At 41.3% G+C, this 15969-nt stretch overlaps 1 protein-coding gene across 1 annotated transcript in view; it reads left to right on the top strand.

Moving 5' to 3' along the window:
• LOC121629242 (sodium channel protein type 4 subunit alpha-like) overlaps positions 1 to 15969 on the top strand; it is a 265035-nt gene that overhangs the window by 173333 nt on the left and 75733 nt on the right. The window contains exons 18-19 of the mRNA XM_041968881.1: positions 365 to 526; positions 629 to 823. Of these exons, the coding sequence (XP_041824815.1) occupies positions 365 to 526; positions 629 to 823 (357 nt within the window). The remainder of the gene's footprint in view (positions 1 to 364; positions 527 to 628; positions 824 to 15969) is intronic.

The following is a 15969-nucleotide window of genomic DNA, read 5'->3' as shown; positions in this document are numbered from 1 at the left end:
TGAATGAGTGACTCTGACATGTAGTGTAAAATCACTCTGAGTAGTCAACATGACTAGAAAAGTGCTATATAAGTAGAGTCCATTTACTCTGTGGTTCTTTTCCTCTCTAACAAATACCTAACCAGTGCAAAGCAAAATGAATGGGCAAAACAGTCAGGCCTCTACTCCAGTGGTTCTCAAACTTTTTCTACCCTGGCCCCCGTCGGAGGAATAAACATTCCCACCCACCTAACTACACAGTGCCGGGAACCTCTGCACTGGGAGAGTAATCAAAGCAGAGTTTGTTTAAATCAAAGTAAATCTGTGGAGTGTGAATACATCCTTTACTGAATTGTTTCTTCATTTCTCTGTGTTTGTATTTCAGCTGCGTGTATTCAAGCTGGCTCGCTCATGGCCGACACTCAACACCCTGATCAAGATCATCGGCAACTCTATGGGCGCCCTCGGCAACCTGACGCTGGTACTCGCCATCATTGTCTTCATTTTTGCCGTGGTGGGCATGCAGCTGTTTGGAAAAAACTACCAGGTGATGCCTCCCATGTTACAGTAACGCGTCATGTGATGCCTGGTCATGTTCAGATTTTTGTAAATGTGGTTTGATTCGCTCTGTCCTGTCTCCTCCCTCCAGGATTGTGTGTGTAAGATCTCGAAGGACTGCGTTCTTCCTCGCTGGCACATGAAGGACTTCTTCCACTCCTTCCTCATCGTGTTCAGGGTCCTGTGCGGCGAGTGGATAGAGACCATGTGGGACTGCATGGAAGTGGCCGGGCAGCCGCTCTGCATCCTCGTCTTCATGCTGGTCATGGTTATCGGAAACCTGGTGGTGAGTTTCAGCTGCTTCTCTGTTGTTCAGGAAGTTTGGGGTTTTCAGGTGATTTCCTTGTGTTGCAGGTGCTGCTGTGTGGTGACTTTATACTGAGTTCAAAATGCCTCCAGGTTGTGTGGAGATGTTTGGCATTTCTCATTTGATTTCCCTGCATTTATCTTTCTTTTCTTCTTGCCAATCAGCTGTGAATATCTGCTCATGTACTTCTGAAAGTTGGGTTATTCATACCTACACATGAAGCAGATGTTAGGTTTATCAGTAACTGTTATCAGGTGGTTGGATTCATTTTGACACCTTTAACCCCTGAAGCTCCCAGTTTTCCAAAGTTTAACATTCCAGAGCAACATAGTGGTGTTTGTTATGTTTACCTGATCAGTGTGTGTCTCTGCTATATGTGTCCTGAAGCTGGAGTCAGAGGAAGAGAAGAAGAAGAACAGGCTGTGTCTTCATTTTTCCCCTCTTTGCTCTTCTTGTCAGACCCCGCCCCAGTTTACTGGTTTAAGAAAAGTATGGATGACATTATGCAGAGATCTGAAAGTTCTCTGATTGGTTCATCTGGGATGCTTCGTGTTTCAAGGCTGGGAGGAGGAGACTCTTGTGTGTGTGTGTGTGTGTGTGTGTGGGTGTGTGTGTGGGTGTGTGTGTGTGTGTGGGGGGGGGGGGGGGGGGGGGGGGGGTAGTATCAGAATCTCAGTGACCCACTTAGGACCCCCCAGATGGTGCCTAGAAAACAAGAAACAAATTAATTAAAAGAGGAGCAAGGAGAAAAAAATGAAGGTGGCGTAAAGGAGGAGAGATGAAGAGGATGATGGAAGGATGGGTGAGAGAGAGGAGGATGAAGGGGGAGGGCAGATGGGGAGAAAGGTTGGAAGGATGAGTGGGTAAGGGATAAGAATGGATGAGTTAGGGAAGAAGGGATGAACGAGTGACAGTAGGGAGAAGGATGGATAAGGGAAGAAAGGATGGATGGACATCAGGGAGAGAAGGATGATGGAGAGAAGGGGATGAAGGGTTAATGGATACCAGAGTGAAGAAGGTGAATGCTTGAGGTTTGGAAAAAGGGATGAACAGATGAGGGAATGGAGGATGGATGACAGATAAGAAAGTAATGGTTGATGGATGAATGTCAAAAGGAAGGGGAAGAAGGAATGAACGGATGAGGGAGGGAAGGATGGATTGATGTATGATGAGGAAGGGGAAAAGAATGAAAAGATGAATGGATGAGGAAAGGTGAGGATAGGAAGGATGGATGGAGGAAGTAAGGGGGAAATGATGGATGAATGGAGGACGGATGGACAGATGAGAGAGAGGAGGAGAATAAACGGATGAGGGAGGATGAGGTGGTGCTACTAAGTGGGTGAAGCAGGTATAAGAAAAAACGGAGGTGTGACGTCACCGGAACAAAAGCTAACAGGTTCCACTTCATAGCTTTTCCTCCGTTTTTTTATATTTTATTCTTCTTAACATTTCTGTTTAATATGAAGTAAGTCGGTAAGAAATTCAATTCATTCATGTCCTCCCCGTCTCTGTACTCCTTCCTTTCCTCTCTTTACGCTGCGAATAAAAGCCACTTGACCCACTAAGTTCGATTAAACCAAATCGATGCTGTGTGTGTTCAACACCTCCGTAGCTTTGCAGTACTTTTACAAACATTTTTAGATCAACCTGAGAGTCTTGTGGACGTTTACAGGCTTGTGGTGGAAGCTTGAACTGACCACTTACCTTCCTCTAACTCCCTTATCATCCTGCTCCAACACACCTGACTCGGATTCAATGGCTCCAACAGCCTATGAAATTCTTCACAAAGACTCATTAATCTGAGTCAAGGAAGACTTTAAAAACCTGCAGGGCTACAGACCTTGTGGATCCGAACTGAGTAGCCTGGTTTCATTTTATTTGTCTTATTTACGCGACAGCGTGTCGTTTGTCCTCTGTTCTCTGGGCAGACCGAGGGCACACATCTTAACTAATGAAATAAAAGTTCCTCTTCTTTGCATACAGTTATTGTTTTGTTTTTTTGTTGTTTTTTTTCTATAACTGGAGTTTTCCACCACTGTTAGAAAAGCCAAGAACTGCACAAATCTTTTCAGATTCCATTGACATCATTCAGAAAATAGTTTGGATAACAGTGGAGGGTATTCGTCCAGTATTTGTCAGGATTTGTCTAAATGTTTGTGCCTCTTGTAAAACCTGATGAGGTAGCCCTCCTTCTGATAGTCAGCTCTGATTGGACAGTTCTATGGAGCCTGAACAGGCTCCACCTACCATTACCCATCTGCCTTAAAAAAGCAATTAATTGACAAAGAAATTTAAATAAAGTCACTCCTGAGTACAGAATATGATTTCATGGGGACCTCAGGGCCAAAATTAAGGTTTGGACTCCAGAAACGTCTAAGATGAAGATAACATCTGCTCATTTAGGTTGTCATGAACGACATATTTATGCTCCCCAGATGGTCAGTCATATGTTCTGATCATCCATATGATCTTTACTTCCAGACAGTCTGTCTTAGATTTTTTTTTAAGCTCAGTCACATCGTACGTTTGGTTTTATGTTTTTGGTATCAGGTATCTTTCCTTTTCCCCGAAAGGCTCGGTTGTGTTTGCTTTATGTAGAACAACTGTAATCCACCTCAAACACTCATCTCGTCAGGTAAAAAGAGGAGCAGAAAGATTTCCTTTCGCCTGATATCTGTCTTCTCATCTTACTCTGTAACCCCCAGGACACACACACACACACACCGGCTTACTTTACCTGCCAACTCTAAGCTATGTCCCCTGCAGCATGAACACGTCATGTCGTCGCCTCTTAACATATCAATCCATCCATCACTGACTCTGTGTGTGTGTGTTTTAATTGGAGTGTTTAGATCCATCAGAAGGCTGTAACAGCTTTGTAACAAGAATACTCAGATTATCTGGTATCAGTCCTCTTCTGCTTCTTCAGCTTTTCTACAGAACCAAGATAAGAAGGAGTGATGAGGAAAGAAAGTCAGCAAAACAAACAAAAAAAAAGTTTTTAAGCAACCTGTTGATCAGCATAAACTACCTGCTAGAACTTCGTGGTAAAGAGGTGGAAAACGAGGATCCTCATCAGAATCGCTTCCTGGAAAGGTCCCGTTTAGGATTGGGACATTTCCTGGATGCAGCTGCAGATTCCTCCTCTCAGAGAAAGTGCAGTTTGTTTGGTGAGAAGAGACCTGTGGTGTAGCTTGTTCTGAGGTAATGAAACCACAGCAGTTCTTATTTTCTCAACATTCTGTACTAATGAAAACATAATTATGCATTAAGCTATATTGCATTTCTGCCAGCAGGTTGTCCTGTTTTACACGCTGGAGCGGAGATGTGTGTTTGTCTTAGAGGAGGCTGCTGGATGCAGCAGTTTTCCTTCCACTGAACAAAAACACAAAGACCCAGACTTGAGGATGCTGGAGGAAAGTCTGAATTTGGGAATCTTAAATGATAGAAAAACATATTTAACTGTAAGAATTGTCAGTGGAATTTTTTTTTTTTTAAATATGAAATAACTGAACTAATAATCAGACTAAACAACGGTCGGGTCTCAGGCTTTTATAGAACAACGAGCAACAAATAAAAGCAAATATAATGATTAGAAAGACATTTCTTTACTCCCTCCTTTTGTCATGCATCTGTTTTTCTCCCTCTTCTTCTTCATCTTTGTTATTGATACACAGTGAAGTGTGTTCTATGGTCACCAGTCAGTGGATCATGAAGTGTGTGTGCCTGTGTGTGTTTGCAGCAATAATAGAGTCCCACACATCTATTTAGCTTAATGGTCTCATGGATTTTTAATAACGAGGTGGATATGCCAGACAGCACCACACACACACACACACACACCCACACACACACACACACACACATACAGTTGCAGCCAACAGCCTCTTATTCTTCTCTTGTCAGGAACAGGAATTGTATCTTCTCCTGCAGGGGGATGTGCTGACCCGACTGAGTGAATATGCCAAAACATGTGTGTGTTTGTGTGTGTGTGTGTCGTGATGACCGGACCGTTCCAATTCATGTGATTTATCCCTTTAGAAATGGCCTCATTGTGCTCATATCAGCCTTATGTGAATGTGTAGGCATTCGTGCATGAATGCACTCGCATCTGTGTGTGTGTGTGTGCGTTTATTTCAAATATCACATCTTGTAATAGAAAGAAGGAAGGAGTGGAGGTCCAATGGAAGGATATCAAAAAGAAAAGAAATGTGGAATAAAGAAGAGAGAAATGTGGTATAAAAAAGAAATAAACGGAGGGAATGATGCGAGGATGGAAAAAAGTTACATGAAATGGAAAAAATGAAGGAAGATGGAGAATAAATGACTAGTAGACAGAGAATCATGGATATAGGAGGAAAAATTAGGAAGAAACGGATGGAAATTTAGAAATACAAAATGAAAGGACATCACTGACGAGGCAAAAAAAGCAGAGGATGAAGAAGGAAAGAAGTCATGGAAAAGAGAAGGGGAAAAGAAAAGACAGGAACACAGATTTAAAGGAAAGCAGGAATGAAAGGATGAACGGAATAAAATTAGAAAAGAGGATCATATAGAAAAAAGGGTAAAAGGCTAAGAAAGAATTTGTTTCAAAGCAATGAATAAAATAGAGAAATAATGGAACTAGAATTAAAAGAGGAATGAAGAAAAGACAGAGGAAACGAGAGAAGGAAAAATTAGGATGTCAGAATACTTGGAAGATTAAAGAAAAGAAGGACAACAACAGCTGATGGAGAAGATGCTGATGATGAAAAGCAAACAAAGAACTCAGAGGAAGAAACTGATCCAGGATGTAAAGAAAGTAACCGGAAGAGAGGGAGACGTAAAATGAAATTTAAAAGAAAGAGGAACTAACAGAACCCAGAGAAAAGGCAATAAAACTAAAGAAGAAGGTGAAGATTGAGAGAAGGAAATACAAGAAGGAAAGAAGACATGAAGGAAGGAAGGAGGACAAAAAGATGGATAGAGAAAGGTAGAAATAAAGAAAAGAGTAACAATCTGAAAGAGAACTAGAGAAAAGCGTTGGATGATGTATTGATGAAAGTAAAGGAAAACTGGATGGAGAGAATAAAGAAAAAGAGTAAAAAGCAGGAAAGACAAACTAAACTAGAAGAATGAAAAATAAAAAGAAAGAGATGTTTGGAGGAATAAAAAAGCAGGAAAGGGAACAAAAAGAGGTGATTTAAAAGTGAGGGAAAGAGAAATGTTTAAACCAACTGAAATGATGAGGGAGGAAAACATCTGAAGAGTCTGCAGCCTGTCAAACCTTTCGTCATGGAGACAGTTGCCAGGAAGGATGTTGGACCTGGTTGCCGTGACGATGGAGTTCATTATGTAACAGTCTGAATTCAGAGGGGGAACCAGCTGTTTGTAGACATACAGTAATAAACACAAATGACATTATGTGTTGTTATAAAGACTTTATTTCAGTTGGTATGAATTTTGGTGCAAACACACACACACACTAACTGTTCTTCCCATTACTCCCATTTCTTTCTAAATACATTGGTGTTTGTGTGTATTGTGTAGCTGTGATAAGCATCCATGCTTTCAGTGGCAGATAAAGGGTGAGGTGGGGAAGTACCTCTTATCTCTCTCTCTCACACACACACACACACACACGTGTGTATGACTCCGTTTATGTTGTATTTGTTGCTGCAGGCGTTGGCCGAGTCAGCACACAGCAGTCTGGGTGTGAAACATCAAGGCTCTACAGGAGATTTGTGGGTGATTGACACTTTTTTTTAAAGATTTTTTTTCACAACTAGAAAATACAGATTTTTTTAAATCAAACACTTAATGTTGTTGCTTTCATGTCGGCTTTATCTGCTGTTATTCAGAAGCACCACAAAGCCTTTGTTCTCCTGCTTTCACGCCGCCTTAAAGTCACATTCCTGCTGCATGATGCAGACCTTCTTTCCAAACATCTCGTGTGTGCAGCTGCACAGAGAAGCAGGCGAGCAGATGTTTAGTTTTCTGTTTCTTTATGACAAACGAGCAGCTGAATGTGTTTCCCTGAGCCAGCACTTCAGCTGCAGCACACCTGCCACCTTCTCCTCTGCTCTTCTTTTTCCTCTCACCTTATTGTCTCATCACACATGTATTCACTGACTTTAATCATTTTGACTTCTAGAAGGGCCTCCACAGCTTTTAAAAAGACCACAAATCAGCACTTTACACAATCTGATTACTTTCTTATATGGCAGATTAATTATTCGTAATGGAGGAAACATCTGTGGGGGAGCAATGATCTAAATGGACATCTCATATCCTCTTTGTTTTTAACTCTATGTCGTGGACAATATCAAAATACCTGGAAGCCAAGCCAAGAGCATAAAGGACCACAGTCTAATTTCCCTTTCCTGTACATATAATTTCTAAATTGTTTACATTTTGCTATGAAAAACCTGCTAAACTTTCTGTCCCCACATCTTATTCAGTCAAATCTGAACAAAACGAAAAGTTGCATTTTGACTTATGGTCCATTTATGTTTCCTTTACGTACATAATTAGGGGTGTCTGTTTCAAACATCACTGCCTTCATGCATCCCTTATGTAAGCATGGCTGTTAGTCAGTACAGCCACCAGGGCAGGGCAGAGTTCAGAGTTCACCTCCGAGTTCCAACATCAGTTTCAGACAACAGCAAACATGGCGATGATGGAGGAGATCAAATAATGTTCAGCAGAGCAAATCGTGCATGTAAGGGTCGGAAGATGGACAAAAGGCTCTGTATCCATCTTTAGCACAGAGCATAAATACCTGTAGCTTAAACCCCAGGACTTTTTCTCTGTAAGACCAGGCTTGTTTTGGGTAGATTAGTCCAGACTGACTGAGAAGTAGGTTTCAGCAATAGTACACAAACACAGGAGCTACAGTAAAAAGGAAAAAAATATGCCTGTTTAATTGTAACATAGATGATGAGACGAACACCCAATGCACATTTGATTGATTTAGAATCACCTATTAAACCAAGGGGAATGTTTTTGGACTGTGGGAGGAAGCAGGGGTACCTGGAGAACACCCGTATACACAGGGAGGACATGCAACTTCCAGCCAAAAAGTACAAAATGAGATTTATACTATGGGCCTTCTTGTTGTGAGGCAACAGTGCTAACCACTACAACACTGCGACTAGTTCAAAATGAAAGCAGTGAAACAACTGGAAAGGTTTTTCTCCATGGTCCTCCCTCCTTTTTGATCGAAAGGATTTCACTTCTGGTTCAGGGATGATAGTAGAGCCAGCTCTACTTTGTTTGAATAAAGAACCAGCTAAGAACTAATGTGGTTTTCGAAAACTAGAGCCATCATGGTGCCACTTCACAATATAGATTTAAACATCTCTTCAATACAAGTTCAATACAACAATCTCTTCCTCTGTTTTCTAAGGGTACATTGGCACTAGCATTGTTTGGTTCTTTTTAAATGAACTCTGGTCTGCTTCCATGGATAGTGTGGTTCATTTGACTCAGTGTGAATGCTCGTTCGCACTCTGGTGCGAACCAGTGAAGTGAACTCTGGTTGTCTTGAGTCCTCTGGGATCTCTGTTGACTTCCTGGTGGTTGTGATTTGCTTGCAGTGTTAAAGCAAACGGGCCATCCAGTGAACCAAAGAGAGGAAGTGACATGCTGAAAAGCTGGCAGCCTCTCCTGCTGCTCACTCTGGAGAACTTCTAGTGTAAACTGCATTAACCCCACAGAAACCCCAAAACTGCATAAATGTAATGTTGCTCCACCGTTTATTTGTGCTGAACAAGCCATTTTTGATGGTGGACATTAAAGATGTGGATTTTCTTTTAACTTCTTGGTTATATTTGGTGAATATTGAGTGAACAGTGGTCTGCTTGAGTAAAGCGCACTGTGAAACCAAACCAAACAAAGGTGGATAGGACCATAGTATAACAGTAGCCTGGGTCGAATCTTAAAACATCGGATCTGTGCCGTTATAAATCCAATATGAGTCACATGGAGGCAAAAACATCAGAGTTCAGCTGCACGTGTAAATGTAGCCTAGGAGTATATTTGAGATATGTTGCATTTGCTCGGGGGAGCGGAGTGATGACAATCCTCTCTATATCAGTCCTTCATTTAGGCTGATGATGATCATCAAGTCTGGCTCACAGTAGACATTCCTGTTTATCCTAAAGAGTTTACGTGGGGAAACTTTTGTCCATTGTGAGCATTTTCTTCTCTTTCACGTTAATCGGACAAACCTGTAATTCTTCTCTTGTCTAGACATTTCTCCTCCTCTGTTCTCCTCTTCCTCACTCACTCTTTCTCACCCCTTCAGTGGTTTATTGGGTCTCTCTCTCGCTCTTCATCTCTCACACTGCTAAGCGTTTTCCCAGGGGGCTGCGCTCACGGGGGTTTGTTGTGTCGAGAAGCACCGAAAGCAGATCATGTTGCTGCTCATTCATCATCACCCCCCACCATCACAGCAGATTCTAAGGTGTGTAGCAGTGTGTACGCTTGCATGTTTGCGTGCAGCGATGCTCGCAGCCCGCCAGGCTCGGCTGTTTCCAGGACAGCAGCTGCTTCCCGGTCTCTCCTCTATTACCTGAGATGAACTTGTGTCTGATTCAGAGCTCAGTGTTCCCTCTATGGGAAGTCTTTAATGACTTTTAAAAACAGAGATTAAACTTTGGTGGTTCATTCTCGACTCAACGTTCCAGGAACAGATTAGATCCACGGATCCCGACTCAAACATGGGCCTTTCCCACTTTGCCAGTGATTGCATGTTGTTCATTATGATCAGTGGAAGAAATGATTAAATATCTTCATCTTTTCTCTTTATTTTACTCCTGTTCTACACCATTGACATTTCCTGCTCATTTCGCTGCTCAAACAGAAAAAAACATCTTGTTGGCAAAATTAATCATCATAAACATAAATAGATATTTAAAAATATATAAAATATATGGAAGACTTTGTAAATAAGTTTTGATTTACATTAATAAGCTATGTAAAAATGTAATAAGCAAATGTATCTGTTTTATCAGAGTTGTCGACCAGTGACTCAGCTGTGCTTTAGCTTTCCTCGTTTCACCGTGTGTGTGTGTGTGTGTGTGTGCGCGCGCGCGGACCATGTCGCTGGACTAATTGGTATGATCCGCTTAACAAGTTAAACGAGGAGAATTTGGGGGGTAGGGGGGATCAGGTGGTCCTAAGCTCCGGAAATCGACGCATACGCCCACAGATGGTTCTTGCTGTCACCAAACATAAACACATCAGCAGCTGATGCATGAACACACAAACATGCACACTTTTTCTCTGTCTCACTGTCTGCCTCACACATCATCATCATCATCACCATCATTGTACACATTGGTATGTGATTTAACTGGTTTATAGAGGGGTTTCCCACCCAGAACAGCAGGTCTTTATTCCAATTAGATTGTCCTGCTGGAGCCGAACAGACACCAGTCAAATGTCTAAAGTTAAATTAGATTTGCTTCCTCCGCGTGGAGGTTTAAGCATGCTTATGTCAGCTGAACAAACCCATGAAAAATGTGACAAACTCGTCTTGGAATGTTTTTTTCTTGAGAATTGTTAACAGGAGAAGAGAGAATAGTTTGTGATTTGAAGTCTGCAGATACATCTCTGAACTGCTACATCAGCTGCAGAGATGGATCAATAACCAGCTGCACATGCAATCATCCGCTCATCCAAGCCCAGAGGGCAGCAAGCTTCCCGAGCTATGCATGTTGCCATTTTCCCAATTCTCCAACCATGCCGACATTAACATGTAAGACAGAATAACTCAGTGTTGAACTTTTCTGGAAGCCTGAGTGTATCTGACTAGAAGTGCTGGCAAAAACACCAAATATGGAAGTTTCACATCGGCCAAAGTCCATCATTAAAATTAATTCAAATTTCTATAATGTGGAGGTGTAAGGGCTATATTTATGTCCCTCACACATTCAGCTCTTTGGTCAAATTCAGTTCAATTTAGCTTTATTTACACTGAGCTAATTTACAGCAAAGTCATCCAAAGCACTTTTACAGACAATTAAAATCCAATTAAACCCAATTCATTATGTCATCCACATTAGTCCAATTTATAATCACTAATTTCATGAACTAATTTATAAAAATAATTGCCAAGTTAAGGAAACCAGTGGATTGGTTTAATTTCAAACCCCCATCCTGAGCTGCATGGAGCAGCGGGCGACAGAAATCTTGTACTTACTAGTCTATGTTCCATGTTCCTAGTCTGTGAAACCTTCACTGACATTGGCAATAAAACTGATTCTGATTCATTGAAAGCCAAGTGGCACATATGGCTTCTGTGCTGTCCTCCATGACTGGTCGTTACACAAGCCCATTACCAGGGGCTCTTTGGCTTTTCATGCCCTCTCCTTCTCAGGCCCATGTGATGGCTTTCATTAGGTCATTAGTCTGTTCTTAGAATAAACCTGGTGCATTTTCACCACTTTAGTTGTTTATTCTGCACCTGTCCAGCATTTTATCCTCTGAGATTTTTCCTGCTATCTAATTCTCCTGATGCCTGTCTTACCTGATGAGAACTCACGTTCAGGTTTTCATAGTGTCTTTGGTGAGGGGCAGTAGGCTTTGGGGCCAGTTTTGGGGCAGGGGTCAGAAGTTTCGATCTTGGTAAAGTTGGCACCAGAGGAAGTGAGACAATAGGAACCGTTTCTGTGCATGTCAGAGCAGAGAAGAGTCATACTGTTTTCTTAATGATGTCAAGGAAATCTGGAAGGGCTTTCTTAGTTTCTTTGCTGTTCAAACAGCTGTGGAAAGCTTCAGCTGTTAAAAAATAGGGAATGTGAAGAACACAAATACTTAATAAAGACTGGCCGTGTCTGATATGGGCCGGGGGGGCAGTAGCTGATGCTGTCGGTCTGCTGGTGGCAGTGGAGCACCACCCAATCAGAAAGCAGAGGAGAAACAAGAAAGGTATAAAACTGTTGTTTTTTTGTTTTTTTTTTTGTCCTTATTTCAGCAGCTTTGGTTTAGTCTGTCAGCCTGATAGCAACATAACTCAAAAAGTTATGGACATATTTTGTTAAACATTTTCATGAAATATCATAAATGGAATAAAGAACAAGTGATTTCATTTTGGGGGTTATCTGGCTCACCGCCTGATTCAGGAATTTCTTTACAACTGGAGACAGGCATAATTTTGCCCTTTCAGCTTCTAACTCAACAGATAATGTCCAAAATCACAGGCAAACAAAATGACAATGACAAGATGACATCATGGTAGATGTTAAAAACAGCTAACCCAGATTATTATCTATTATAGCCTTTAGCTTAAGCTTAGTGTCTAATGGTATGTTTCCAGGGTCAAGGATTTTAAATAAGATGTGGCAACTATTCTGATGATTGAAGTAGATCATGGTATAAGCTTGAAATAAACGTAGGTGTTGGCATGGGGTTGGTAACTGGGTGGGCTGTTGGGCCTTTTGGGGTTTTTCTTAGGTGAATGACCCCATGGCTTGGTGGAGGTCTGCGCTCTCTGAGCACTTTGTTCTTTTTTTTATCTAACCTTATTTTCACTATTTAATGCTAATGGATAAGGCAGTTTTGCTTAGAGTAAATGGCTAATTCAGGAGAGGTTGTTAAATGCTACATTATTTGCCCTTTTTAAAGCCACCTTCTGACCAGATAATAGAACTCATTTTGGTCAGTAACACAAATAGATCACGGACTATTACTAAAGACTAGTTTTTAACAAAACTATGCTAGATATCTGACAATAACTGAAACTATTTCTTTACCAGCTTATACATTTTTATAATGAGATGTGATCATATTCATATGTAGATTGAAGTTATTAAAAGTAGTTTCTATCAGATGAAGTGTTGTTTACATTAAGCCCAGGAAAGAAAGAAAACCAGTCAGGCTTGGACACCACAGAAATCCACAAGGAAAGGAGAACCTTGCCCCAAAACCCTGGCATTTCAGGTTGAAGGTAGGGAAGCAAGTAGTTTACCTAAACCTAAGCCTAACAAAGTAATTAATAAGGCTGCACAAAATATATAAAAATAGATTGTGATTGATTAATCCATTTAAAGCCCTTCTGCTAACATCCACTGACATGAGCCAAACCCCCTCAAGCTGTAAGTGTTTAGGTCCAATCAGTCGTGATGGATATATGACATGCAGCCTCAAAATATGTTTGGTAAAAACATGTTTACAGTCTGCAGCGTAAATCCATAGCAGAGACACCACAGATGCATTTCACCAGTCTGTGGCCAGTAGCTCTCCGTCCCGCTGAACACAGCTGACTCCTGCAGTCCAGTCAAAACGAACTAAATGTCATACTTCATAGAAACTGTGTTTCATCACAGCCTGTTTGATCAAATCAGACCCCTTCCATTTCTAGTAGGTTATGGATTTGTCCCTGAAAACAATGATAAAATGTAGTTGTGTCTGTCAACACACCTCCAGTCACAAACTGAAAGTGAGCTTTAAAGATTTCACTTTTAAACAGCCTGGATCATTGATGTCTGGGTGATTGTAGTCCTGTGCTACACTTGCTAGACTTCCTTTCGTCATAAAGATCTGTAGAGTCAGTGTAGGTCAGGAAGGCTGTTGTTGTTGTCCAGTCAGACTGGTGGTTAAAGTGTCCTTGAACAAGACACTGAATCCCCACATTTCTCCCCATATGTCCATCGGAGCGGAACAGCTGAGATAAAGTGCTACGTAATGAATTCCTTTATATAAATTAAGAATAGCACTTGCTTGAGTGGGTGACTGAGAAGCACATTGTAAGGGCTTTGTAAAACCTAGACATGCTGATGTACTTGTGACAGTTTGGCTTCCTGCCTTTGTTTAGTGCCACATCTGTGTCCAATTAGTCATTACTCTCTTTAGATATATACCCTATAGGTCTCTTTGTTCTTTGCTATCAGACAAGGGCTCCTGACTTTGTGGTTTTCTGTGGGTTCTGGTCCTCAGTAAAACTTTTGCTTCTGGACAGTAATCTGACAGGTGTACTGTTGCAGGGTCTTCCTCCCTCTGTAAACACCCACCTCTTGTGGTACCAAGTACCAAACAAACTAGCGAATGATCCACTGATGGATGGAAAAGTCATGTACATCTGTCTGGTTTCCATCCATTTATGCAAAACTACCAAACAACTATCCCAAATAACAATAACTGGCCCAAATATGGCCCCAGCTGCACTTTGGTTTCTATTTGGTCTTGACTCAGGGCGTTGACGTTGATTATGGCTGCCTAAACTCAGCCACATGGCCACCACATGTGGCTATGTCCAGGCTGGCTCCTGATATGTAGACCACTTCTGGCACACATGACATTTGCCATAACCCACATCCAGGCTGGCAATTGACATCTGGACCACATCTGGACCAGATCTGGACCAGGCAACTCTTGTGCTGTAATTGAGCCATAAGTGCCTAACTAGCCCAGATTAGGCCCAAAGTTGTCTGCTATCTGGGCACTAGTTTCAATTATTCACATCTAAGAAATTCATAATGGTAAACAAGTATTTGTGGGTTTTGATAGATATCCAGAAAAAGTTAAGTGGTTGGCATTCATTTGGAATTCTACAGCTTTTTTTTTTTTACATTATATTTCAGCCTGTTTCTTTAATAATCGAGCAACAGACTGAATCAATAAGGAAAGGCTAATGTATGCCACCGGCTCAGCAGCTAACAGACAGTCGCAGAGACGAGGTGGTGAACCGCTGCTTTAGGAGTTTAAGAGGAAGATCCTCCATCAGGAGACAACCAGATCTCATAGTATGTGGACACAAACATGACTCCATTTGTGACCATGTTGTTCTGTGTCTGTTGGTCGTGGATCTAATCAACTGTTCGCCAACATACTAACGATAACAGCTGTCAGAGGTGACCATAGATGGAACTATTGTTTGTTGCAGGTTGTTTCTGTTGCCTCCCACCTGCCAAAAACAGAATTAGACATGATCATCTTGTCATGTAGGAAAGATTCAGGAGTTAACTGTTAAAACAGGTTGAGGCAGTTTTCTGTAGACACCGCCGTCAGCATTCTGTCATCGACCACTGGAAAGCAGCAAGGTCATGGGCCGAGCAGATGAGGGCAGGTTGCCATGTTAACCAATCAGAACCATTGATCTATTGGAATTTGATTCCGGCCCAAAGATAATCAGATGCCAGCGATTTGGGCGGGTGAAGTGGGGCATTTGACAGACACTGATCAGTAGCACAAACAACACAACAAACACCACCTGCTGGGATCAATATGCACACACACACACACATCGAAATCAATACACTTACTTCTTTTTCTTTTACAAATAGCTCCGTCTCGCTGTGTCACATGCAGTAAACATGGACATACAGATTTTACAGTTTGTATTGATTCCACTCATGTACATACACAAAACACGGCCTATGTTTCTATTTTTTCAAAGTATGAAAAAACAAGACTTGCACCTTTGTAATCAGATGAGTTTTTTCCTCTTTTTACCAGGATTGATTAAATGCTCTATAACAACACTGAAATATTTTTTTCATGTCAACGTTCTAGACAGAAATTTGCTCTGTCATTTTATGTTGGAAATGGAATTTCCTACACGATGATCCATTGCTGCTGAAACTGCTCCCTGAACCTCCTCTGTTAGTCTCCAGAGGGACTCCCGTTCTACAAGACGAGCTGCTCCACTGCTATTCATCACCAAAGACTTCATGAACCTACGTACAACTTCCCTCATAGCAATTCTCGCCATTGAATCGGTTTCTGCAAAACAAAGATTTGTGGGTGTTTTTACCAATAAGACACATGAAATAAATCATTTCACAAGTTGCAGTACTTTGGCTCACATGTGTTGCCTCAAATATCCTTGTGGACTTTTCTGTTGGAAGAAAAAGATGCAGATTTAAAGACAAAAAAAGAGCATACACGATTCCAACTAACTTGATCTAAAAACTCTAATACGAACTACTTTTGAAGGATGTTATAGATTTCACACCCTTATTTAAAATAGGCAGAAGTTACAGTGAAATGTCTGACATTTGCTCATAAATCTGTTACAATCAAAACTCATTTTACCACAATTTACATTAAAACACCCAACAGATTTAAGATGGACATCTCGAGATTTCTCGATCTGGTTGGGAGGTCAACAAGAGAAATGACAAAAGCAAAGCGCAGCACTG

The sequence above is a fragment of the Melanotaenia boesemani genome, chromosome 18, assembly GCF_017639745.1.
Source record: "Melanotaenia boesemani isolate fMelBoe1 chromosome 18, fMelBoe1.pri, whole genome shotgun sequence".
Taxonomy (NCBI): Eukaryota; Metazoa; Chordata; class Actinopteri; order Atheriniformes; family Melanotaeniidae; genus Melanotaenia; species Melanotaenia boesemani.
Note: the sequence above shows the minus strand (reverse complement) of the source record. Positions and strands in the feature narration are given on the sequence as shown.